The sequence below is a fragment of the Amphiura filiformis genome, chromosome 14 (genome assembly GCF_039555335.1).
Source record: "Amphiura filiformis chromosome 14, Afil_fr2py, whole genome shotgun sequence".
In the NCBI taxonomy this organism is placed as follows: domain Eukaryota; kingdom Metazoa; phylum Echinodermata; class Ophiuroidea; order Amphilepidida; family Amphiuridae; genus Amphiura; species Amphiura filiformis.
In genome coordinates, this window is record NC_092641.1 from 18,647,230 (window position 1) to 18,667,766 (window position 20,537).

The following is a 20,537-nucleotide window of genomic DNA, read 5'->3' on the forward strand; positions in this document are numbered from 1 at the left end:
ATTCGATATGTTTGATGTGCTTGAATGTCCCACAATAAATACTGTCCAAACGTTCATACCCCTTCCCTTAAAACTATGAATTTATCCTAAATTTTGGAATTTTACCTTAAAATTATGAATTTTACCTCTGATTATTGGGGCGGGGGGGGGGGGGCTACGGTACTTGGCCCCTCACACACACACACTTTTCTATAATAAAAAAAAAGTGCAGATTTTTATGCCACTGGAAACCTCTGACTATATGATGTTATATGATGTTTTATGTACAAAAAAATTCTTTCAGATTAATTCGTTTATCAAATATCGTCAAATATGTATTCGTTCTGGTTTAATTGCAACAAATAAAAATGATGACATAATCATGCATAACTCGCAAATTAAAAATCAGAATCAACTGAATCTTTGAGAGTAAGCTTTTTTCGTGGATGTCTACTAAATGTCAAAAAGGAGGATGCTAAGGATCACAAAATACTTCTTTAAATACAAAAAGGTAAGCTTCAGTAGGGCCTATTCATTACATTCGAAGTTACTTAATTCTTAATTGAAATGAATGTAAATAATGTTTATTTATTTATTTATTACTTACAAATTCATAGTATTTCCTCAGAATGAAAAGATGAACCCTCTATATTTTTCTCAATCATGAATATTCAACCACTATCGGCCATTGTATCGGCACGCTACAAACAAGTTACGTTGCAAATTTTAACACCATGACCTTTATGTAGTGCAAGTAACAAACCAATCATCACTGTACGAAATTTGTTATCTTTGCGCAGAGGCGATATCAGGGGGATGACACTCTATTCACGTGGTTTCTTTTCCAACGCTAAAAGATTACGAATTTTGGTGGTTTGTAAATGAAAAGTGTCCGCACTATCGATTGATTACGTAACTGTTATGAATAATTTATTAGTTTTTCAATGCAATCGCCTCGACCCATTAATACATAATCTGTATTTATCAAAGTACTTGGAATAGCAATCTGGTGAGTTCACTGAACTACGCCCAAATACTGATGGAGTTTTAATGGCGCTAATCCTCTCCATACACAGATGAACAAATACAATAGGAGAAGGTCAACACATATGACCTCCTATATGACATGTTATATGAGATGTACAACAACCTGAATATCATAAAGATCAGTGTTCGTTTGTGCATATGAACTGCATATTTACAATACTAAATATTACTCGATATATCATTTTTGTATATTATGTCAAATATTGGTGTTATGACAACACGGTATATACATTGTATATAAAACGACTAATAGATCCTACTATCATGGCGTCAGGTCATTGGTTCATCATATCCCGTATGTTTCTTAAAATTCATTCATATTTGAGACAAATTTCTGTGCCCATTTTATAGGCGTACAGGTGGATCCGGTTTTTTTTGTCATTCATTTCTTTTTGATGAAAGAATTAAGGTTTTCCACTGCACGGAGGCCACTATGTGATACTAATTTAATGCTATTTGTAAATGAATGCGGATTCCCGGTTGTTGTTTTTCCACAGTGTGACAACTGTCCACCCATCCAGACAACATCATCACATAATAAAACGTCTGTATTTTTACGATGAGTAAATATTAAACTGAACTTTGCCTTGGAACATTGTGTAAGACGGTGTAAGGTTTTGTGGGCGCCCTCAACATTATTATCCTCTTTGTATCCGTAAATGACATGGCATAGACTGTGTGAATTCTATGAAGACTAGGGGCCTACTTATACATGGGGTCATATCCATGGACACAAGTAACGATAATTGACAACACGATACGCGACTGTATTTAGGGCGGCTAACCACTAATAATTAATAATGCCGGGTAGGGCCTACTCCTGGGCGACTCGTGTGGGCAAGGACGCTTAGGACGGTGACCAAATGAGTCTCAAATTTCACCGGGGAGGGGCACTCAAGTATGATAATGTAGGCCTATACGCATGTGTGGCCAACTTTTTTAAACACCCCCCTAAAACGAGTTTTACCCTACCAGCAAATTTAGGATCAATAGGCCTAAGCTAACTTAATACACTAAAGGAAGTTTTGGATGAGAAAACAGACATTTTGATGAGAAACGGCCAAAATGGTGAGAATTTAAATTTTCTCATTCTTTTGGATGAGAAACTTCCTGGTGTGTGTGTCAATCATTATTGTCTTATTAAAATCCGGGACTTTGGTTGACCTGTGCTAGACTCCAGCACATGTTAATGACGCAAAGACAGTTGTGGTAACACCATGGTCGCAGACCTGCAAAAAAGCTCAAAAACAGATAGTAATGAAACCAGTTTTTATTTTCCTTGCTCTAGCGAGTTCACAGAGAAGGTGTTTCTAGTACAATGCAGCGTCGGACTCTGGCTGAGAGCGTAGCCTGAGTCCAAACGGACTCCAAGAAGGGCTCTCCATACACAAATGAACAAACACAAAGGAAAGTAGTCTCCTCCGTGACCAGCTTGATTTCGATGGAGCGAAACCAAATTGGCTGCAGAGGAGACGGGTAATTTTGCCATGCAAATGAGGTGAGTGCCCTCTCAAGAATAACTACTCTCTGGCGATATCGTAGCCAATGAGGTTTATCCGAGGCGCGATTATTGCTAGTTGAAAACTTATCCCAATACCCCGCTCAGTGGACGCGAAATATCGTCCCGGAAGCAATTTGTTTAGGTTTCTATTATGAAGCCGAGCTTAAAATAAAAGTCAGATTTTGAAACATTTAATCATTTTTAGTATCTATGGTTTAATCCTAGTTGGTGATTTTATCATCTTTTTATTCCATTTTTCAGTCATATGCCCCTCCATACAGAGCCTATGGAAGATTTTTAATATGGGGGGAGGGGGAGGCGGGGGCCAAAGTTTTTGTTTGCTCTGGAACGAGAACCGCTGAAGGGGGTGGTACGGGAGGGGGCGTCCCCAACCCGCGCGAAGCTCAGAAGCTTTATGAATTATACCTCAGATTATTGGGGCCGGGGGGGGGGGCTAGGGTACTTGGCCCCTCACCAAAAATACTTGATATCATTAAACAAAATTATTTATTTATTCATCTTTGTTTTTGAGTTTGAGTTTTAACAATACTGTTTTATATCTTGTTAGCATTTCATATTACCGGTATTTTAATATTTTATGTACAGATATATATTTAGGCATTTCGTGATCCACAGCCTTACCTCCCCCCACTTTTCTATAATAAAAAAAGTGCAGATTTTTATGCCACTGGAAACCTCTGACTATATGATGTTATACAGGGCCGGATTTACCATAGGGCCAGTTGTGCCCGGGCCCAAGGCCCCCAAATTTTGGGGGCCCCTAAAATTGCCCTGTGCATCTTCCATTTTAGCCGAAAACACCCGTTTTGGGCCAAAATAGTGTACAAAAATGACACAATCTTGCGCGCTTCGCACGCACTGGCCTATTATATAGCAACATTCATCTTCAATTTGGGCTAAAAGAGTCTAATTTTTTTTTTCGCGCGCAAAAACTTGACCACTTGAGTGCACATGCCTTCCTCACGGTGCGTTTGGGGCCTCCAAATTTTGGCCTGGCCAAGGGCCCCAAAAAGGTAAATCCGGCCCTGATGTTATATGATGTTTTGTGTACAAAAAATTCTTTCAGATTAATTCGTTTATCAAAAATATCGTCAAATGTGTATTCGTTCTGGTTTAATTGCAACAAATAAAAATAATGACATAATCATGCATAACTCGCAAATTAAAAATCAGAATCAACTGAAACTTTGAGAGTAAGCTTTTTTCATGGATGTCTACTAAATGTCAAAAAGGAGGACGCTAAGGATCACAAAATACTTCTTTAAATACAAAAAGGTCAGCTTCAGTAGGGTTTATTCATTACATTCGAAGTTACTGAATTCTTAATTGAAATGAATGTAAATATAATGTTTATTTATTTATTTATTACTTACAAATTCATAGTATTTCAAATAAAAACAAAACCGGATTCCTCCCAGGGTTCCTCAGAATGAAAAGATGAACCCTCTTTATTTCTCAATCATGAATATTCAACCACTATCGGCCATTGTATCGGCACGCTACAAACAAGTTACGTTGCAAATTTTAACATCTGCATTTATGTTGTGCAAGTAACAAACCAATCATCACTGTACAAAATTGAGTTATCTTTGCGCAGAGGCGATATCGTAGCCAATGAGGTTTATCCGAGGCGCGATTATTGCTAGTTGAAAACTTATCCCAATACCCCGCTCAGTGGACGTGAAATATCGTCCCGGAAGCAATTTGTTTAGGTTTCTACTATGGAGCCGAACTTCTAATAAAAAAAAGTTATATTTAGGAATAAAGGAAAAGCAACATTTGTAAAGTTGGAACTGAGAACAAAATGTTATCTGCTTCAATACTATTTTAGGTGACATAAAAGAATAGCAAATGATCATTGTAGCCACAATAGTAAGAGCCATAATTTCGTTGTTTATGACTGTAGGAAGGGAGGTAAATGTAAGAAATCGCACATGAACTGCTGTGGAGCGCTGCATGCTGTGGAGCAAGTAACAAATCATTGGGCCCCCAACAGGGGCTATTTTAACGTGCCTCACTGTCACGTACGTGTCGAGATAAAATATTCGTACAGTGACAATTAACAATCCGTGTAGATATGCTTTAATAGTAGACAATTGCAGAGCCTTTCTTACGGTCATTGTTAATTGAAACGCACTCTACTTCATCAACACTTTTATCTCATTGCACGAACGTGACAGTGAGGCACGTTAAAATAGCCCCTGGCCCCCAACTTTTTGAGATTTTAGTACGTGACGCTATGCGTTTGGGGGTTTCTTTTGCTACATTAGTGGAACCAATGTTCTTGGGCATTGATAATGAAATGATAAAAGACCCCTTCCAGACCAGTCTTGGAATTTTGACAAAAAATATTCCATATTAAATGTCAAGTCTGTATTTAGAATGGAAATGACTTGGTGAATCCATCTGTGAGGTCAAATTTCGGCAAAAATGCTCAGTTTTGGAGAAAATCCAAAAAAACCCATTTTTTTTTATTGGGGGGGCGTTGGGGTTTTTGGTCCAAATTTTTCGGTCACAAAACAAAAATTAATTAACTAGATAAAACATTCTAGGCATCCTAGTTGATGCGTTCTTATTGTGATGATCCACCATGGCAGCGAAATTACAGCGGTTCGAATCCTGAGAGATCTGGAAAAAGGCGCTACTTAAGTCCAAAATGTATCTATTAGTATCAATTATTTATCTGTTTACTTTCCGGTAACTTTTGGGAGTCTATCTCCACGGAATTTCTCACAAGGAGATCTAGAACATGATTCATCACATTCAAATAACACACGGTACAAGTTATATTCTTGTTATTTAACTAGTAGGCCTAGGCATAGGCCTATATTTATTGAATGTTAAACTAAATCAACATCTATTCGTGACTGTATTCACAAACACTTGTTGGGGGCCTGATGCAAAATGGGGGGCTCTTAAAAGTTTTGAGGGGGGGCGAAAAAATTCGCGATGAAATTGCTTAACAAGTGTTTGTGAACGGTCCCTATAGGCATTACAAATTTTTGTTTACTGTATGCTGCGCGCATTTTGATGTTGGGAACAAGTTTTTCCTTTTTTATATGAGAAATCCAGAAAAAAATACCTTTTCAAGCAAAATAATGATGACAATTTCTTTAACAGATTTTGTTCTCATATATTTTGTTAACAATATGATTTCAATATCAATTTGAATTTTCACATCCAGTCTACTTTGCACTGATGCTGATTTGACAATGTATGTGATACTGCGCATATATACTTCATGACATAAAAAATAATAAAACGCATTTGCTATTCAGATTTGCACGCAATCTACAGGAAACAAATCCTTTTTGTAGTATCATTACATATCCCACATTTTACAAGAGTTGCAGCTAAAATATCTTACAATGAACAATAAAAATATCCCTTAAATGTTTTCAGCCTCATCCTATCGATGTTCATTCCAACGGTTCGAACATTTCCCGGGGGGCACTCACATAAATGGCCTGTACGCATGCGTGACCAAAAAAAAAACAAGTAAAAAGGGGTGTGTTTTTTAGGCAAGGCAAGTTACGTGCGTAACGCATTTAGGGTCTAAAAAACACTGATTTTCAAGAATAAGGGTAGTTTTCTGAAACTGAACAACTTGTTTAGGGTATCTTTTCAAATATTTGGTAAATTACAAATCCAAAACAGGTACATTTATTGCATTTTTACTAGCCAAAAACTCATTAGGGGGTGCATTCTATATTAAATTACCTTAGGCCTATTAAGGGGCTAAATTTACTGGTAGGGTAAAACTCGTTTAGGGGGTGTTTGAAAAAAAAAAATTTGGTCACGCATGCGTACACTGTCATATTTGAGTGTTCCCCCCGCGGAACATTTCAACATACACAATGTAATTGACAACTTTGAAATAACAGAATTTTCACAATAAACATGATAAATATCATAACACTTGTGGTTAAACATGATCGACTTACTACAAGGAAAACATCAGCATAATGTCTATTTGCTTGTTTCTTCTGACAAGACACAATTTCTATTTTTACATGACATGTCTATGATGAAATTACACTGCTGTCATGGATGCCATACAAATGTTTACAATGTACATGATGTATACAAGGTTGTACCGTAGCTTATTATAGTCTTACAGATTTATCATGTTTATCTAAAATGATGTCCCAATGATCCCAGGTATTATGTGTTATCTCAGTTTCCATTGATAAGAAACACATTACCGCTCTACATGTAAGTTAAATGTTTTCTAGAATGTGTCCATCAATCGAATGTCTCCAGCAATCGAATCACGCACACTCCATTGCATTTTGAAAAGTCACTACTACATAGTTGGCTAGATCCTCCCTTCCCATTGCACCTAGCGCTGCAGTAAGTTCCGCCACACTTTGACTTGAACGAACCAACTTGAAGCTTCTCATTCGCCAATCACGTAGAGTTGCAAAAGTTCTGTCTTTGGGAGGGAAGGCTCTTTCGATACTGCCCATCTGTGTGTCGGGAACGGCAAGTAGGAATCCTACATAACGGAAGTCTGTGCCGACGAGAGCATTGGCTATTTTCAAGAGTTCTTCGTCACAAAGTGGACCTGTAATAAAAATAAGAGTATAATTGTTTTTACCTTTTAGACATTTTTCCTTTTTAAAATGATACAATGGACGTTAATTACAAAACAAAATGACAAATTTACACAATGGATGTAAAGAAGGAAATGGAAAGAAAAAGGAGCAAAAAAATACAACAAGGAAAATATTCTGTATTCTGAACTAGACATACAGAGAAGCTAAGAGACAAAGACCTGCGTACAAAACATGAAAGAGACGGAAAAGGAAGACAGGTGAATGAAAGGGGAAACATAGTGAAGACTCACATTAAGTGACGTGCGCAGGTTTTCAAAAGTTGAGGGAGGGGGGCATCAAAATCCCTGATTGCTCAACAAAATCGGCTTCACTCACCCTAGACTATGCCATAGTCGACTTTTATTAAAAATATGTTATTATTAGTCATGATGAACCCATTTCGTTGAACTCAAAATGATGTTTATTAAAATTAAAGTATTCAAAAGTAAAATGGTCATAAAGAGTTAAAAATATCAGATGATTAGTGACAATAAAAGTAATTGAATGCAACATTATCTTGCATAATTATAATGGCTCACTTTAATACTGAACAATTCTGATTTTGGAATCTACCAGTTTATTGATAGCGAACCCCGAAAATGGAAGCTAACAAACAGAGGGAGTGCGGTGACTGAAAAGATCAGATACAGATGTGAAAATCTATCAGTTGCACACAAATCAATATAAATCAGAGTTTTATGCTTAAATGTAATAGCCAGAGTATGCAAAATGGGCAAGTGGACTACGGAGAAGTCTACACTCACCCTAATGTAGTTGGTAACCCCTAATCTGAGCGATAAAAGTGTGGGGTTATGGCCGGCCACCGCCCCCATATCATCAAACACCCCCCACACACCCCCACCCCACCCAGTGTGTGTTACACATTGCAAAATCTGTAGGCAGGTTACCTTTTGGTGCTGGTATTGGAATATCTGAGTTGATTGCATAATAGGTAGTTTGATCGCCTTGACGAGGCATTGTGTGTCACTTGTTTCAAGCTGCAAGATGCGATGATTCAATTGGAGATTTCAGGTGATAGAGTCTTCAGTCTGAAAGAAAACAAATGATTTTTTTATTTGCAAATACCTAAATCCCTGACCATGTGCAGGGTTGTACGGATGGATAGGGTGTAGGGGTGGGGGATCGAGGGATGTGGATGTGGATGTGCGTATATATTAGGGTGTGTTTTAACCCAAATACATTCTTAAAACCATGAAAACGAACTGATCATTTTTGAATAGAAACTTGTCAAATTTGGCAAGGGAAACTATATCCAGATGGGGACATAACAGATTTCTCTTCAATGATCGGATATTCTCATCAAAATGACAAGAAACTCATCAAATTTGATAAGATTGTCTTGTCATTTTAAAAAATGAAAAAGTTCTTGACCCAACTTATCAAATTTGAATAGTTAGTCTTGTCAGCGGGGTACTTAAAAGAATATTGTGAAAATGTCAAATGATGAGTTGGAGATCTTGTCAATTTGAATAAGTATTTGTTCGGTTCAAAGTGGTAATATAAATTACCTAATCATAGAAGTAATCAAAATTAACGGCATATCTCATCACAATAGTTACGGGACGAGAAATAAATGAGCAGGGATTCTATTAAAATAGAATTCTAAACTAGTGGCAAATGGTGGTCATAGACCACAAACCTAGCTGGGGCATGTTCGTGTTTTGGAGGTACCTGACCCCGGCAAAATGTTCCAAAAATGTTATCCTGGTCATAGAGGTTTGTTGTCACCGAGTTTGAGCCCCGTACTCCTTATACAGATGTCCAGACAATGCAATACTAAGATTTGACCCAAGATAACCTTTGACCTGACCCCTGCACATTATTCCAAAATGTTCCCCTGGTCATTCAGTTTGTTGTCACAGAGTTTGAGCCCTGTACCCCTTACAGATGTCCAGAAAATGCAATTAGAAAATTTGACCTCTGCATGACCTTTGACCGGACCCCTGCTAGATGTTCCCCTGGTCATAAGATTTGTTGTCACTGAGTTTGAGCCCAATACCCCTTACAGATATTAAGAAAATGAAATTGTAAGATTTGACCTCAGATATCCTTTGACCTGACCCCTGCAAAATGTTCCCCTGGTCATGAGATTTGTTGTCACCGAGTTTGAGCCCCATACCCTTTACAGATGTCCAGATAATGCAATTGTAAGATTTTACCCCTTTAATGACCTTTGACCCCAATTCTGTTTGCAAGTGTTAGGTGTGTGGTACAGCCGATGCATATGTGCAAATGACGCCATTGTGCTATATAATATGTGGCAGAAGAAGCATTTTGAAAGTATTTGTTTAGATACAAGAAATGCCCCTTTAATGACCTTTCACCTCAATTCTGTTTGCATCCTATGTGCACTGGGTATAGCCGATACATATGTGCAAGTTACGTGACATTTTGCAGGAGTCAGATACCTCCACAACACCAACACACCCAGCTAGGTTTGTGGTCTATGACCACCATTTGCCACTAGTTACCTAGCTGGGGGGTTTACACCCCCAGCTAGGTACTGTAATGCTCTCCGATTCTTCTTTACCTAGCTGGGGGTTACACCCCAGCTAGGTACTGTAATGCTATCGATCTTTACCTAGCTGGGGGGTTTACACCCCCCAGCTAGGTACTGTAATGCTATCCGATCTTTCTTCATTCTTCTTTCTGGCAATAAATTTCAAAATGCTTCTCCTCCTACATGTTACACCCTACAGTTACGTAACTTGCACATATGTATCGGCTATATCCAGTGCCCATAGGGTCTAAACAGAATTGGGGTAAATAGTCATTAAGGGGCATTTCCGTATTTAACCAAATACCTTCAAAATGCTTCTCCTGCCACATATTATATAGTACAATGATGTCATTTGCATCGGCTATACCCCACGCCTAGAACTTGCTTACAGAATTGGGGTCAAAGGTCATTAAAGGGGCAAAATCTTACAATTGCATTATCTGGACATCTGTAAGGGGTATGGGGCTCAAACTCGGTGACAACAAATCTCATGACCAGGGGAACAATTTGCACGGGTCAGGTCAAAGGTCATGCAGAGGTCAAATTTTAGAAATGAATTTCCTGGACATCTGTAAGGGGTACGGGGCTCAGACTTGGTGACAACAAACTTAATGATCAGGGGGACATTTTGGAACACTTTGCAGGGGTCAGGTCAAAGGTTATCTGGGGTCAAATCTTATAATTTCATTTTCTGGATATCTGTAAGGTGTATGTGGCCCAAACTCTGTGACAACGAATCTCATGATCAGAGGAACATTTTGCAGGGGTCAGGTCAAAGGTCATGCAGAGGTCAAATCTTATAAATGTATTTTTTGGACATCTGTAAGGAATACGGGACTCAAACTCGGTGACAACAAACCTCATGACCAGGGGAACATTTTTGGAACATTTTGCAGGGGTCAAATACCTCCACAACACCAACACGCCCCAGCTAGGTTTGTGGTCTATGACCACCATTTGCCACTAGTTCTTCTTTCTTCTTTCTGGCAATAAATTTCAAAATGCTTCTCCTCCTACATGTTACACCCTACAGTTACGTAACTTGCACATATGTATCGGCTATATCCAATGCCCATAGGGTCTAAACAGAATTGGGGTAAATAGTCATTAAGGGGGCATTTCCCGTATTTAACCAAATACCTTCAAAATGCTTCTCCTGCCACATATTATATAGTACAATAGTGTCATTTGCATATATGCATCGGCTATACCCCACGCCTAGAACTTGCTTACAGAATTGGGGTCAAAGGTCATTAAAGGGGCAAAATCTTACAATTGCATTATCTGGACATCTGTAAGGGGTATGGGGCTCAAACTCGGTGACAACAAATCTCATGACCAGGGGAACAATTTGCATGGGTCAGGTCAAAGGTCATGCAGAGGTCAAATTTCAGAAATGAATTTCCTGGACATCTGTAAGGGGTACGGGGCTCAGACTTGGTGACAACAAACTTAATGATCAGGGGACATTTTGGAACACTTTGCAGGGGTCAGGTCAAAGGTTATCTGGGGTCAAATCTTATAATTTCATTTTCTGGATATCTGTAAGGGGTATGTGGCCCAAACTCTTTGACAACAAATCTCATGATCAGGGGAACATTTTGCAGGGGTCAGGTCAAAGGTCATGCAGAGGTCAAATCTTATAAATGTATTTTTTGGACATCTGTCAGGAATACGGGACTCAAACTCGGTGACAACAAACCTCATGACCAGGGAAACATTTTTGGAACATTTTGCAGGGGTCAAATACCTCCACAACACCAACACGCCCAGCTAGGTTTGTGGTCTATGACCACCATTTGTCACTAGTTCTTTCTTCTTCTTCTTCTTCTGGCAACAAACTTCAAAATGCTTCTCCTCCTACATGTTACACCCTACAATTACGTAACTTGCACATATGTATCGCCTATATCCAGTGCCCATATGGTGCAAACAGAATTGGGATCAAAGGTCATTAAAGGGCATTTTCGGTATATAACCAAATATCTTCAAAATGCTTCTTCTGCCACATATTACATAGCACAATGACGTCACTTACACATGTGCATCGGCTTTACCCAGTGCCCATACCTTGCACACAGAATTGGGGTCAAAGGTCATTAAGGGGTAAAATCTTACAATTGCATTATCTGGACATCTGTAAGGAGTATGGGGCTCAAACTCGATATAATAAATCTCATGACCAGGGAACATTTTGCGGGGTCAGGTCAAAGGTCATGCAGAGGTCAAATTTTAGAAACGCATTTCCTGGACATCTGTAAGGGGTACGGGGCTCAAACTTGGTGACAACAAACTTAATGATCAGGGGAACATGTTGGAACACTTTGCAGGGGTCAGGTCAAAGGTTATCTGGGGTCAGATCTTTATAACTTCATTTTCTGGATATCTGCAAGGGGTATGGGGCTCAAACTCAGTGACAACAAATCTCATGACCAGGGGAACATTTTGCAGGGGTCAGGTCAAAGATCATGTAGAGGTCAAATATTCTAAATGCATTTTCTGGACATCTGTTAGGGGTACGGGGCTCAAACTAACTCCACAACAACAAACTTACTGACCTGGGGAACATTTTGGAACACTGTGCAAGGGTCATGTCAAAGGTCATCTGGGGTCAAATCGTAGAATTACATTTTCTGGATATCTGTAAGAGGTACGGGGCTCAAACATGGTGACAACAAACCTCAAGACCAGGGGAACATTATGGAACATCATGCATAGGTCAGGTCAAAGGTCATCTGGGGTCAAATCTTAGAATTGATTTTTTTGGACATATGTTAGGAGTACAGGACTCAAACTCGGTGAAAACAAACCCCATGACCAGGGGAGCGCATTTTTGGAACATTTTGTAGGGGTCAGATACCTCCACAACACCAACATGCCCCAGCTAGGTTTGTGGTCTATGACCACCATTTGCCACTAGTTCATTTTACCTCATAATAAGCTTAAAATGATCATAAAACTTTCGTAACAGTTGTTACTAATATTTTATAATATTTTGCAAAGAATAACCAAATAAAAATTTCCGACATCGCGGGTTAAGGGTGGCCTTAACCCTGGAATTATGGAAACTCAGTTTGGGATCTCATAAATTGTTGGTCTAAAGTATATAAAAGTGTACATATTTAGAATGGAAATGACTTGGTGAATCCATCTGTGAGGTCAGATTTCTGCAAAAATGCTCAGTTTTGGAGAAAATCCAATAAATGTTGTTGTTGTGGGGGGGGTTGGCCCAAATTTTTTCGGTCACAATAACAAAAACTTCTTGACAAAACAAAAATTAATTAATTTTTCAAAACTAGATAAAACATTCTAGGAATCCTAATTGATGCGATCTTATTGTGATGATTCACCATGGCATGCAGCGAAATTACAGCGGTTTGAATCCTGCAGATCTGGAAAATGGCGTTACATAAGTCCAAAATTTATTTATTAGTATTAATTATTTGTCTGTTTATTTTCCGGTAACGTTTGGGAGAGTATCTCCACGGAATTTCTCACAAGGAGATCTAGAACATGATTCATCACATTCAAATAACATACGTACAACATATTCTTGTTATTTAATTAGCAGGCCTAGGCCTATATGTTTATTGAATGTTAAACTAAATCAACATCTATACGTGACTACTGTATTACTATTAGAGATCGTTCACAAACACTTGTTGGGGGGGGGCCTGATGCAAAATGGGGGCCCTTAAGTTTTGACCCTCCTAAGGGGGGGCTGAAAAAATGACCAACATTTTTTTCCGGGAAGTTGATTTTATGATGCTTTTCTATGGCGTTGACCCATAACTTTCATGTCACAAGAGGCTGGCCCTGAAATTTTTGAGATCTGAAAAGGGGGGGGGGGGCCGAAAAAAATTCGCGATGAAATTTCTTAACAAGTGTTTGTGAACGGTCCCTAGGCATTAAAAATGTTTGTTTACCGTATGCTGCGCGCATTTTGATTTTGGATACAAGTTTTTCGTTTTATTTTTTAGAAATCCAGAAAAAAAAACTTTTTCAAGCAAAATAATAATGACAATTTCTTTAAAAGATTTTGTTCTCATATATTTTGCCGTTAACAATATGATTTCAATATCAATTTGAATTTTCACATCCAGTCTACTTTGCACTGAGGCTGATTTGACATTGTAATACGCATATACTTCATGACATAAAAATGATCAAACGCATTTGGTATTCAGATTTGCACGCAATCTACAGGAAACAAAACCTTTTTGTAGTATCATTACATATCACACATTTTACAAGAGTTGCAGCTAAATTAAATATCTTACAATGAACAATAAAAAATCCTTTAAATGTTTTCAGCCTCATCATATCGATGTTCATTCCACCGGTTCGAACATACACAATGTAATTAGGCCTACAAATTTGAAATGGCAGAATTTTCACAATCGACTTACTACAAGGAGAACATCTGCATAAATGTCTATTTGCCTGTTTCTTCTGACATGCAAGACAAAGTTTCTATTTTTACGTGACATGTCTAAATGAAATACACTGCTGACATGGATACCAAACAGATGTTTACAATGTATATAAGGTATAGTAGTATAGTCTTACAGATTTATCATGTTCCAATGATCATGATGCAAATCCCAGGCATTATGTGTTATCTCAGTATAACAGAAACACATTACCACACTACATAAGTTTAAATGTTTTCTAGAATGTGTCCATCAATCGAATGTCTCCATCAATCGAATCACGCACATTCCATTGCATTTTGAAAAGTCACTACCACATAATTGGCTAGATCTTCCCTGCCCATTGCACCTAGCGCTGCAGTAAGTTCCGCCACACTTTGACTTGGACGAACCAGCTTGAAGCTTCTCATTCGCCAGTCACGTAGAGTTGCAAAAGTTCTGTCTTTGGGAGGGAAGGCTCTTTCGATACTGGCCATCCGTGTGTCGGGAACGGCAAGTAGGAATCCTACATAACGGAAGTCTGTGCCGACGAGAGCATTGGCTATTTTCAAGAGTTCTTCGTCGCAAAGTGGACCTGTAATAAAAATAAGAGTATAATAAATTGTTTTTACCTTTTAGACATTTTTCCTTTTCAAAATGATAGAATGGACGTTAATTACAAAACAAAACTAGTGGCAAATGGTGGTCATAGACCACAAACCTAGCTGGGGCATGTAAGCATGTTGGTGCAAAATGTTTCAAAATGTTCCTGTGGTCATTAAGTTTGTTGTCACCGAGTTTGAACCCCGTACCCCTTACAGAAGTCCAGAAAATGCATTTCCAAAATTTGACCTCTGCATGACCTTTGACCTGACCCCTGCAAATTGTTCCCTGGTCATGATATTTGTTGTCACTGAGTTTGAGCCCCATACCCCTTACAGATGTCCAGATAATGCAATTGTAAAATTTTACCCCCTTAATGCCCTTTGACCCCAATTCTGTGTGCAAGGTATGTGCACTGGGTAAAGCCGATGCACATGTGTAAGTGATGTCATTGTGCTATGTAATATGTGGCATGCAGAAGAAGCATTTTGAAGGTATTTGGTTATATACCGGAAATTCCCCCTTAATGACCTTTGACCCCAATTCTGTTTGCACCCTATGGGCACTGGATATAGCCGATACATATGTGCAAGTTACGTAATTGTAGGGTGTAACATGTAGAAGGAGAAGCATTTTGAAATTACCTAGTTTTTGTTGCCAGAAGAAGAAGAAAGCAGAATCGGATAGCATTAGAATACCTAGCGTGGGGGTTGTAAACCCCCAGCTAGGTAATGACAAATTTACACAATGGATGCAAAGAAGGAAATGTAAAGAAAAAGGAGCAAAAAAATACAACAAGGAAAATATTCTGTATTCAGAACTAGACATACAGAGAAGCTAAGAGACAAAGACATGCGTACAAAACATGAAAGAGACGGAAAAGGAAGACAGGTGAATGAAAGGGTAAACATAGTGAAGACTCACATTAAGTGACGTGCGCAGGTTTTCAAAAGTTGAGGGAGGGGGGCATCAAAATCCCTGATTGCTCAGTCGGCTTCACTCACCCTAATGTAGCTGGTAACCCATAATCTGAGCGATAAAAGTGTGGGGTTATGGCCGGCCACCGCTCATATCATCAAACACCCCCCCACCCCCACCCCCCATGTGTGTTACACATTGCAAAATCTGTAGGCAGCTTACCTTTTGGTGCTGGTATTGGAATATCTGAGTTGATTGCATAATAGGTAGTTTGATCGCCTTGACGAGGCATTGTGTGTCACTTGTTTCAAGCTGCAAGATGCGATGATTCAATTGGAGATTTCAGGTGATAGAGTCTTCGATCTGAAAGAAAACAAATGATTTTTTTATTTGCAAATACCTAAATCCCTGACCATGTTATTGTAAATATTTTGGGCAAACGTTTTTTGCAAAATATTTGTTCAACCCCAAAATAATTTTCTGTTTAGAATGATTTGCACCAAGTTTTCAAAAATGTTATTGGAATGTTATTAAAACGTTTTTATACCCTTTATATAACCCGACATTTAAATGTTTTCTGTAAAACATTTGTGTTTGCTGTGCAGTAAATTACCAACAAATGTTATTTAATGTTATGAAAACGTTTTATACCATAAATGTACCCTTTATATAACCCGACATTTAAACGTTTTCTGACAACCTTTTATAACCTTTTGCGAATGATGTCGAAAACGTTTTGTGTTTGCTGGGTACTTCATACAAATTAAAATGTCGGGTTATATAAAGGTCATGATAACGTTTTAAAACGTTTTGTATGAAAACACACTACAACAATATTTTTAAATGTTTTCAAAAATGTTATTGTAAACTGTTTTTGCAAACATTTTTGCCAAATATTGTGTCAATACTTAAATAACATTATGTTAAAATATTTGAACCCAGTAAACACAGAAATGTTCTTAAAATGTTTTTTTCAAAACCTTTTAATAACATTTAAATGTCGGGTTATATAAAGGTCATGAAAACGTTTTTTATACGTTATTTATAATTTTTTTGTCAAACATTTTTCGCAAAATATTTTTTCAACTCCCAAAATAACATTCTGTTTAGAATGTTTTGTATCAAGTTTTCAAGAATGTTTTGTATCAAGTTTTCAAGAATGTTTTTGGAATGTTATTAAAACGTTTTTATGCCCTTTATATAACCCGACATTTAAACGTTGTCTGTAAAACATTTTTGTTTGCTGAGCAGTAGATTATCAAAAAATGTTTTTTAAGGTTATGAAAACGTTTTATACTCTTAATATACCCTTTAAACCCGACATTTAAACGTTTTCTGTCAACCTTTTATAACCTTTTGCGAATGATGTCGAAAACGTCTTGTGTTTGCTGGGATGATATCTTGGAAATATGTCTTGGAACGCTTGCGTGTAAATAACGGGAGACTTTCACCCCCTTTCCCCATGCAATGTTGAGAAATACAAATGTCTTCAACGGTTTCTCAATGTGTCCAACATTGATTAATGGGGAGGGGAGGGTAAATCATTGTTGTAGATGTACTGTTTGTTCCCAAGCACAAATACGTCATTTCCATGATCGTAAGAAATTCTGCCAAGCGTTCCAAGTACTTTTTTCCAAGATTGTAGCTGTTCTCATTTAAAACAATGACATGTTATTGACACGTGGTTTATTAGTATTTGTCATTCATTTGGATGAGAAAGTTTTTAGAAATGAGAAAATTGTCAATTCTCATTATTTTGTCCAATTCTCATTTGTTTGAAAGAAATCATTTAGTGTTTAATCTATCATTAAACCTTCATTACGCTGCTTATAATTAATCAAAAAATTACTCACCAATTAAACTTGTGTTGAATCCAACGGCATTGTGAATAGCGTCACCACGAATAAATTGCAGACAAGTTCAAAACCGAACTATCCAAAATCTAACATAAGTTCATCTGATTCGTCGTAAGGTTGGCATTCTGAATACTAATTTAATGTGGTTAATGATAATAGAAAGTATTCTGGGAATTTGAATTAGAATTGGTAGCCCTATACATGTAACAGCGATAAGAACGGTGAACTACTAAATAGGCATACGACAGGTAACTAACTAACGGCTCAGAATAACACATGTAAACATGACCTGTGTTCAGCTGCTGATCTAACTGACCCAGATAATTCAATAATCATATTGATTTTCGGGTCCACCTTCAAAATGTTAACAATCAAAAACATTAAGACGTATTTTTGACCTAAAATATTGAGACATGTCATTGCTGACCAGTCACACATTTAAAAGGCGCAATCATATTTAATGTCTAAATCCTATAAATGAAAAGGTATTATGAGTTATATACTGCAAAAATAACATTTACACTCTTTTACCTTGTTTAATGTATTTGGTAATAACTTTATTATCCATTTAGTCTTTTTACATCGTCCCTATATGACGATGAGAGGTAATCAATAAATCGATGGGGAAAGCCCTGCTCGGGATTCCCTTATCAATTGTTAGTTGGCGTCGTGCTGCTTAGCAACAACTAACAGTTTGCAGTCTCTTTTACAGGTACAATAGCGAGGCTTTTAATAATCAAAATATGCAATTAAAGTTAAATGCGCACATGGCCCAGCAAACACAAAACGTTTTCGACATCATTCGCAAAAGGTTATAAAAGGTTGTCAGAAAACGTTTAAATGTCGGGTTATATAAAGGGTATATTAAGAGTATAAAACGTTTTCATAACCTTAAAAACATTTTTGATAATCTACTGCTCACCAAACAAAAATGTTTTACAGAAAACGTTTAAATGTCGGGTTATATAAAGGGTATAAAAACGTGTTAATAACATTCCAAAAACATTCTTGAAAACTTGATACAAAAAATTTTAAACAGAATGTTATTTTGAGTTGAAAAAATATTTTGCGAAAAATGTTTGCCCAAAATATTTTCAATAACGTTTTAAAAACGTTTTCATGACCTTTATATAACCCGACATTTAAATGTTATTAAAAGGTTTTGAAAAAAACATTTTGAGAACATTTCTGTGTTTGCCGGGTTCAAACATTTTAACATAATGTTATTTAAGTATTGACACAATATTTGGCAAAAATGTTTGCAAAAATAGTTTACAATAACATTTTTGAAAACATTTAAAAATATTGTTGTAGTGTGTTTTCATACAAAACGTTTTAAAACGTTATCATGACCTTTATATAACCCGACATTTTAATGTTATTAAAACGTTTTTACCTAAACCAAAACCAAAATATAACTTATTTAAAATGTTTTTAAAACGTTTTTGTGTTTGCTGGGGGGGTACGTGTTGGTGTGTAATTAAGGGCGCACATTTTATTTCCGGGGGTGAAAAATCCACCCACAAGTCAGACCAAAAAAAGTCGCCTCACTGATACCCTAGACTATGCCATAGTCGATTTTTGATAGATAAAAACATGTTATTAATCATGATAAACGCATTCAGTTGAACTCGAAATTATAGTTATACTGATATTTATTACATCAAAACACTAGTATAAAATGGTTATGAAAAGGTTTATATAATTATATTAGTGATAGTAAAAGTAAAGTATACGTAGGCTTATATAATTGAATGCAACATATCATAATGGCATTATTATAATACCACTTCAATACTGAACAATTCTCTACCAGTTTATTAATCGCGAAAGCCCGAGTTAGGGAGGCTAACAAACAGAGGGAGTAAGGTGACTAAAAAGATGTGAAAATATATCAATTGTGCACAAATTAATTAAATCAGAGTTTTAAGCTTAAATGCAATAGCCAGAGTATGCACAATGGGCAATTGGACTACGGAGAAATCTACTGATACCCCAGCAAACACAAAACGTTTTTGATATCATTCGCAAAAGGTTATAAAAGGTTGTCAGAAAACGTTTAAATGTCGAGTTGTATAAAGTATAAAACGTTTTCTTAACATTAAAACACATTTATTGATAACCTACTACAACTATTTTAAAATAATGTAACTTGCTTTAAACGTTTTAAAAACATTTTTGTGCCTGCTGGGACTCTTTGTAAAGGTATACTAGTACATAAAAATTGAAAAACAAAAAAAAAAAAATAAAGAAAACCCCGCCTGACCAAAACTCCATGGTGCGTCCCTTATGGCATCTGCACTCTCATTTTTCAGATGTTATTCATCCTTCCTGTCTGGTACTCCGTATCTTAAAAATAGTTTCACTTTCCACGAACGCAAGACGACAGGGTCCGGGGGGCACTCCCACTTAGGAGGTGACGCGTAGGGCTGTTAAGACCCCCTTTTGCAGCATCGGTGTCACCCAAAGACCCCATTTTGTGTACGAACACATGGTCTGCCACCGAAGACCCCTTATTTTTCCATTTGATCTGTCACCCAAAGACCCATATTTTCAATTTGAACAGCAACTTTCATTTATCACTGATTTTGTTACTTATTTTGAAAAAAAACCCAAAGAAATTAGAAGTCATAGAACTAGAAATTCAATGTTCAAGGTTTCTGTGGCACTGTTTCGGCTCTCACCCAAAGTTTTCATTTAAGAAAAAGGTCATATGTACTCACGCAACGACCCCATAGTTTTTACATTTTGCTCTCACCGAATGCCAAAAATCATGCTCTCACCCAATGCCCCCATATTTTTTACATTTTGCTCTCACCGAATGCCCTGTAATGTGAAAGTGTCAGCCCTACACCTATATCCATTTCATATTAAGTGCCCCCCCAGGGCGACAGGGATGTCAAGAAAGTAAGCGTTGTTTAGACTATTCTCTTACGTTTTTCATGATTGATCTTATTGTACAAAAGAAACACTTTGACAAATTAAATTATTGCACAACTGAAATTAAATCAGTTTTGGAGCTTCACTGATGCAAAATAAGGGGGACATTATGGTCATCAGAGAGGAGCACTTTTTGACGAA

General features: G+C 37.3%; 2 protein-coding genes and 2 non-coding genes across 4 annotated transcripts; 2 read left to right on the plus strand and 2 right to left on the minus strand.

The window, feature by feature from the left end:
• Positions 1-2,542: 2,542 nt before the first annotated feature.
• Positions 2,543-2,684, plus strand: LOC140170567 (U4 spliceosomal RNA). The gene has a single exon (XR_011861554.1). It is a non-coding gene; the product is annotated as a U4 spliceosomal RNA (small nuclear RNA).
• A 1,449-nt stretch (positions 2,685-4,133) lies between these two features.
• Positions 4,134-4,275, plus strand: LOC140170565 (U4 spliceosomal RNA). The gene has a single exon (XR_011861552.1). It is a non-coding gene; the product is annotated as a U4 spliceosomal RNA (small nuclear RNA).
• A 1,150-nt stretch (positions 4,276-5,425) lies between these two features.
• On the minus strand, positions 5,426-8,191 carry LOC140168956 (uncharacterized). Its single transcript, XM_072192265.1, has 2 exons — positions 8,055-8,191; positions 5,426-7,115 (listed from the first exon to the last, which is right to left on the minus strand). The coding sequence occupies exons 1-2, from the start codon at positions 8,122-8,124 to the stop codon at positions 6,820-6,822; spliced, it is 366 nt and encodes a 121-aa protein (XP_072048366.1). The 5' UTR covers positions 8,125-8,191; the 3' UTR covers positions 5,426-6,819.
• A 4,798-nt stretch (positions 8,192-12,989) lies between these two features.
• On the minus strand, positions 12,990-17,850 carry LOC140168957 (uncharacterized). The gene is made up of 3 exons (XM_072192266.1): positions 17,454-17,850; positions 15,823-15,963; positions 12,990-14,674 (listed from the first exon to the last, which is right to left on the minus strand). The coding sequence occupies exons 2-3, from the start codon at positions 15,890-15,892 to the stop codon at positions 14,379-14,381; spliced, it is 366 nt and encodes a 121-aa protein (XP_072048367.1). The 5' UTR covers positions 15,893-15,963; positions 17,454-17,850; the 3' UTR covers positions 12,990-14,378.
• Positions 17,851-20,537: the final 2,687 nt, after the last annotated feature.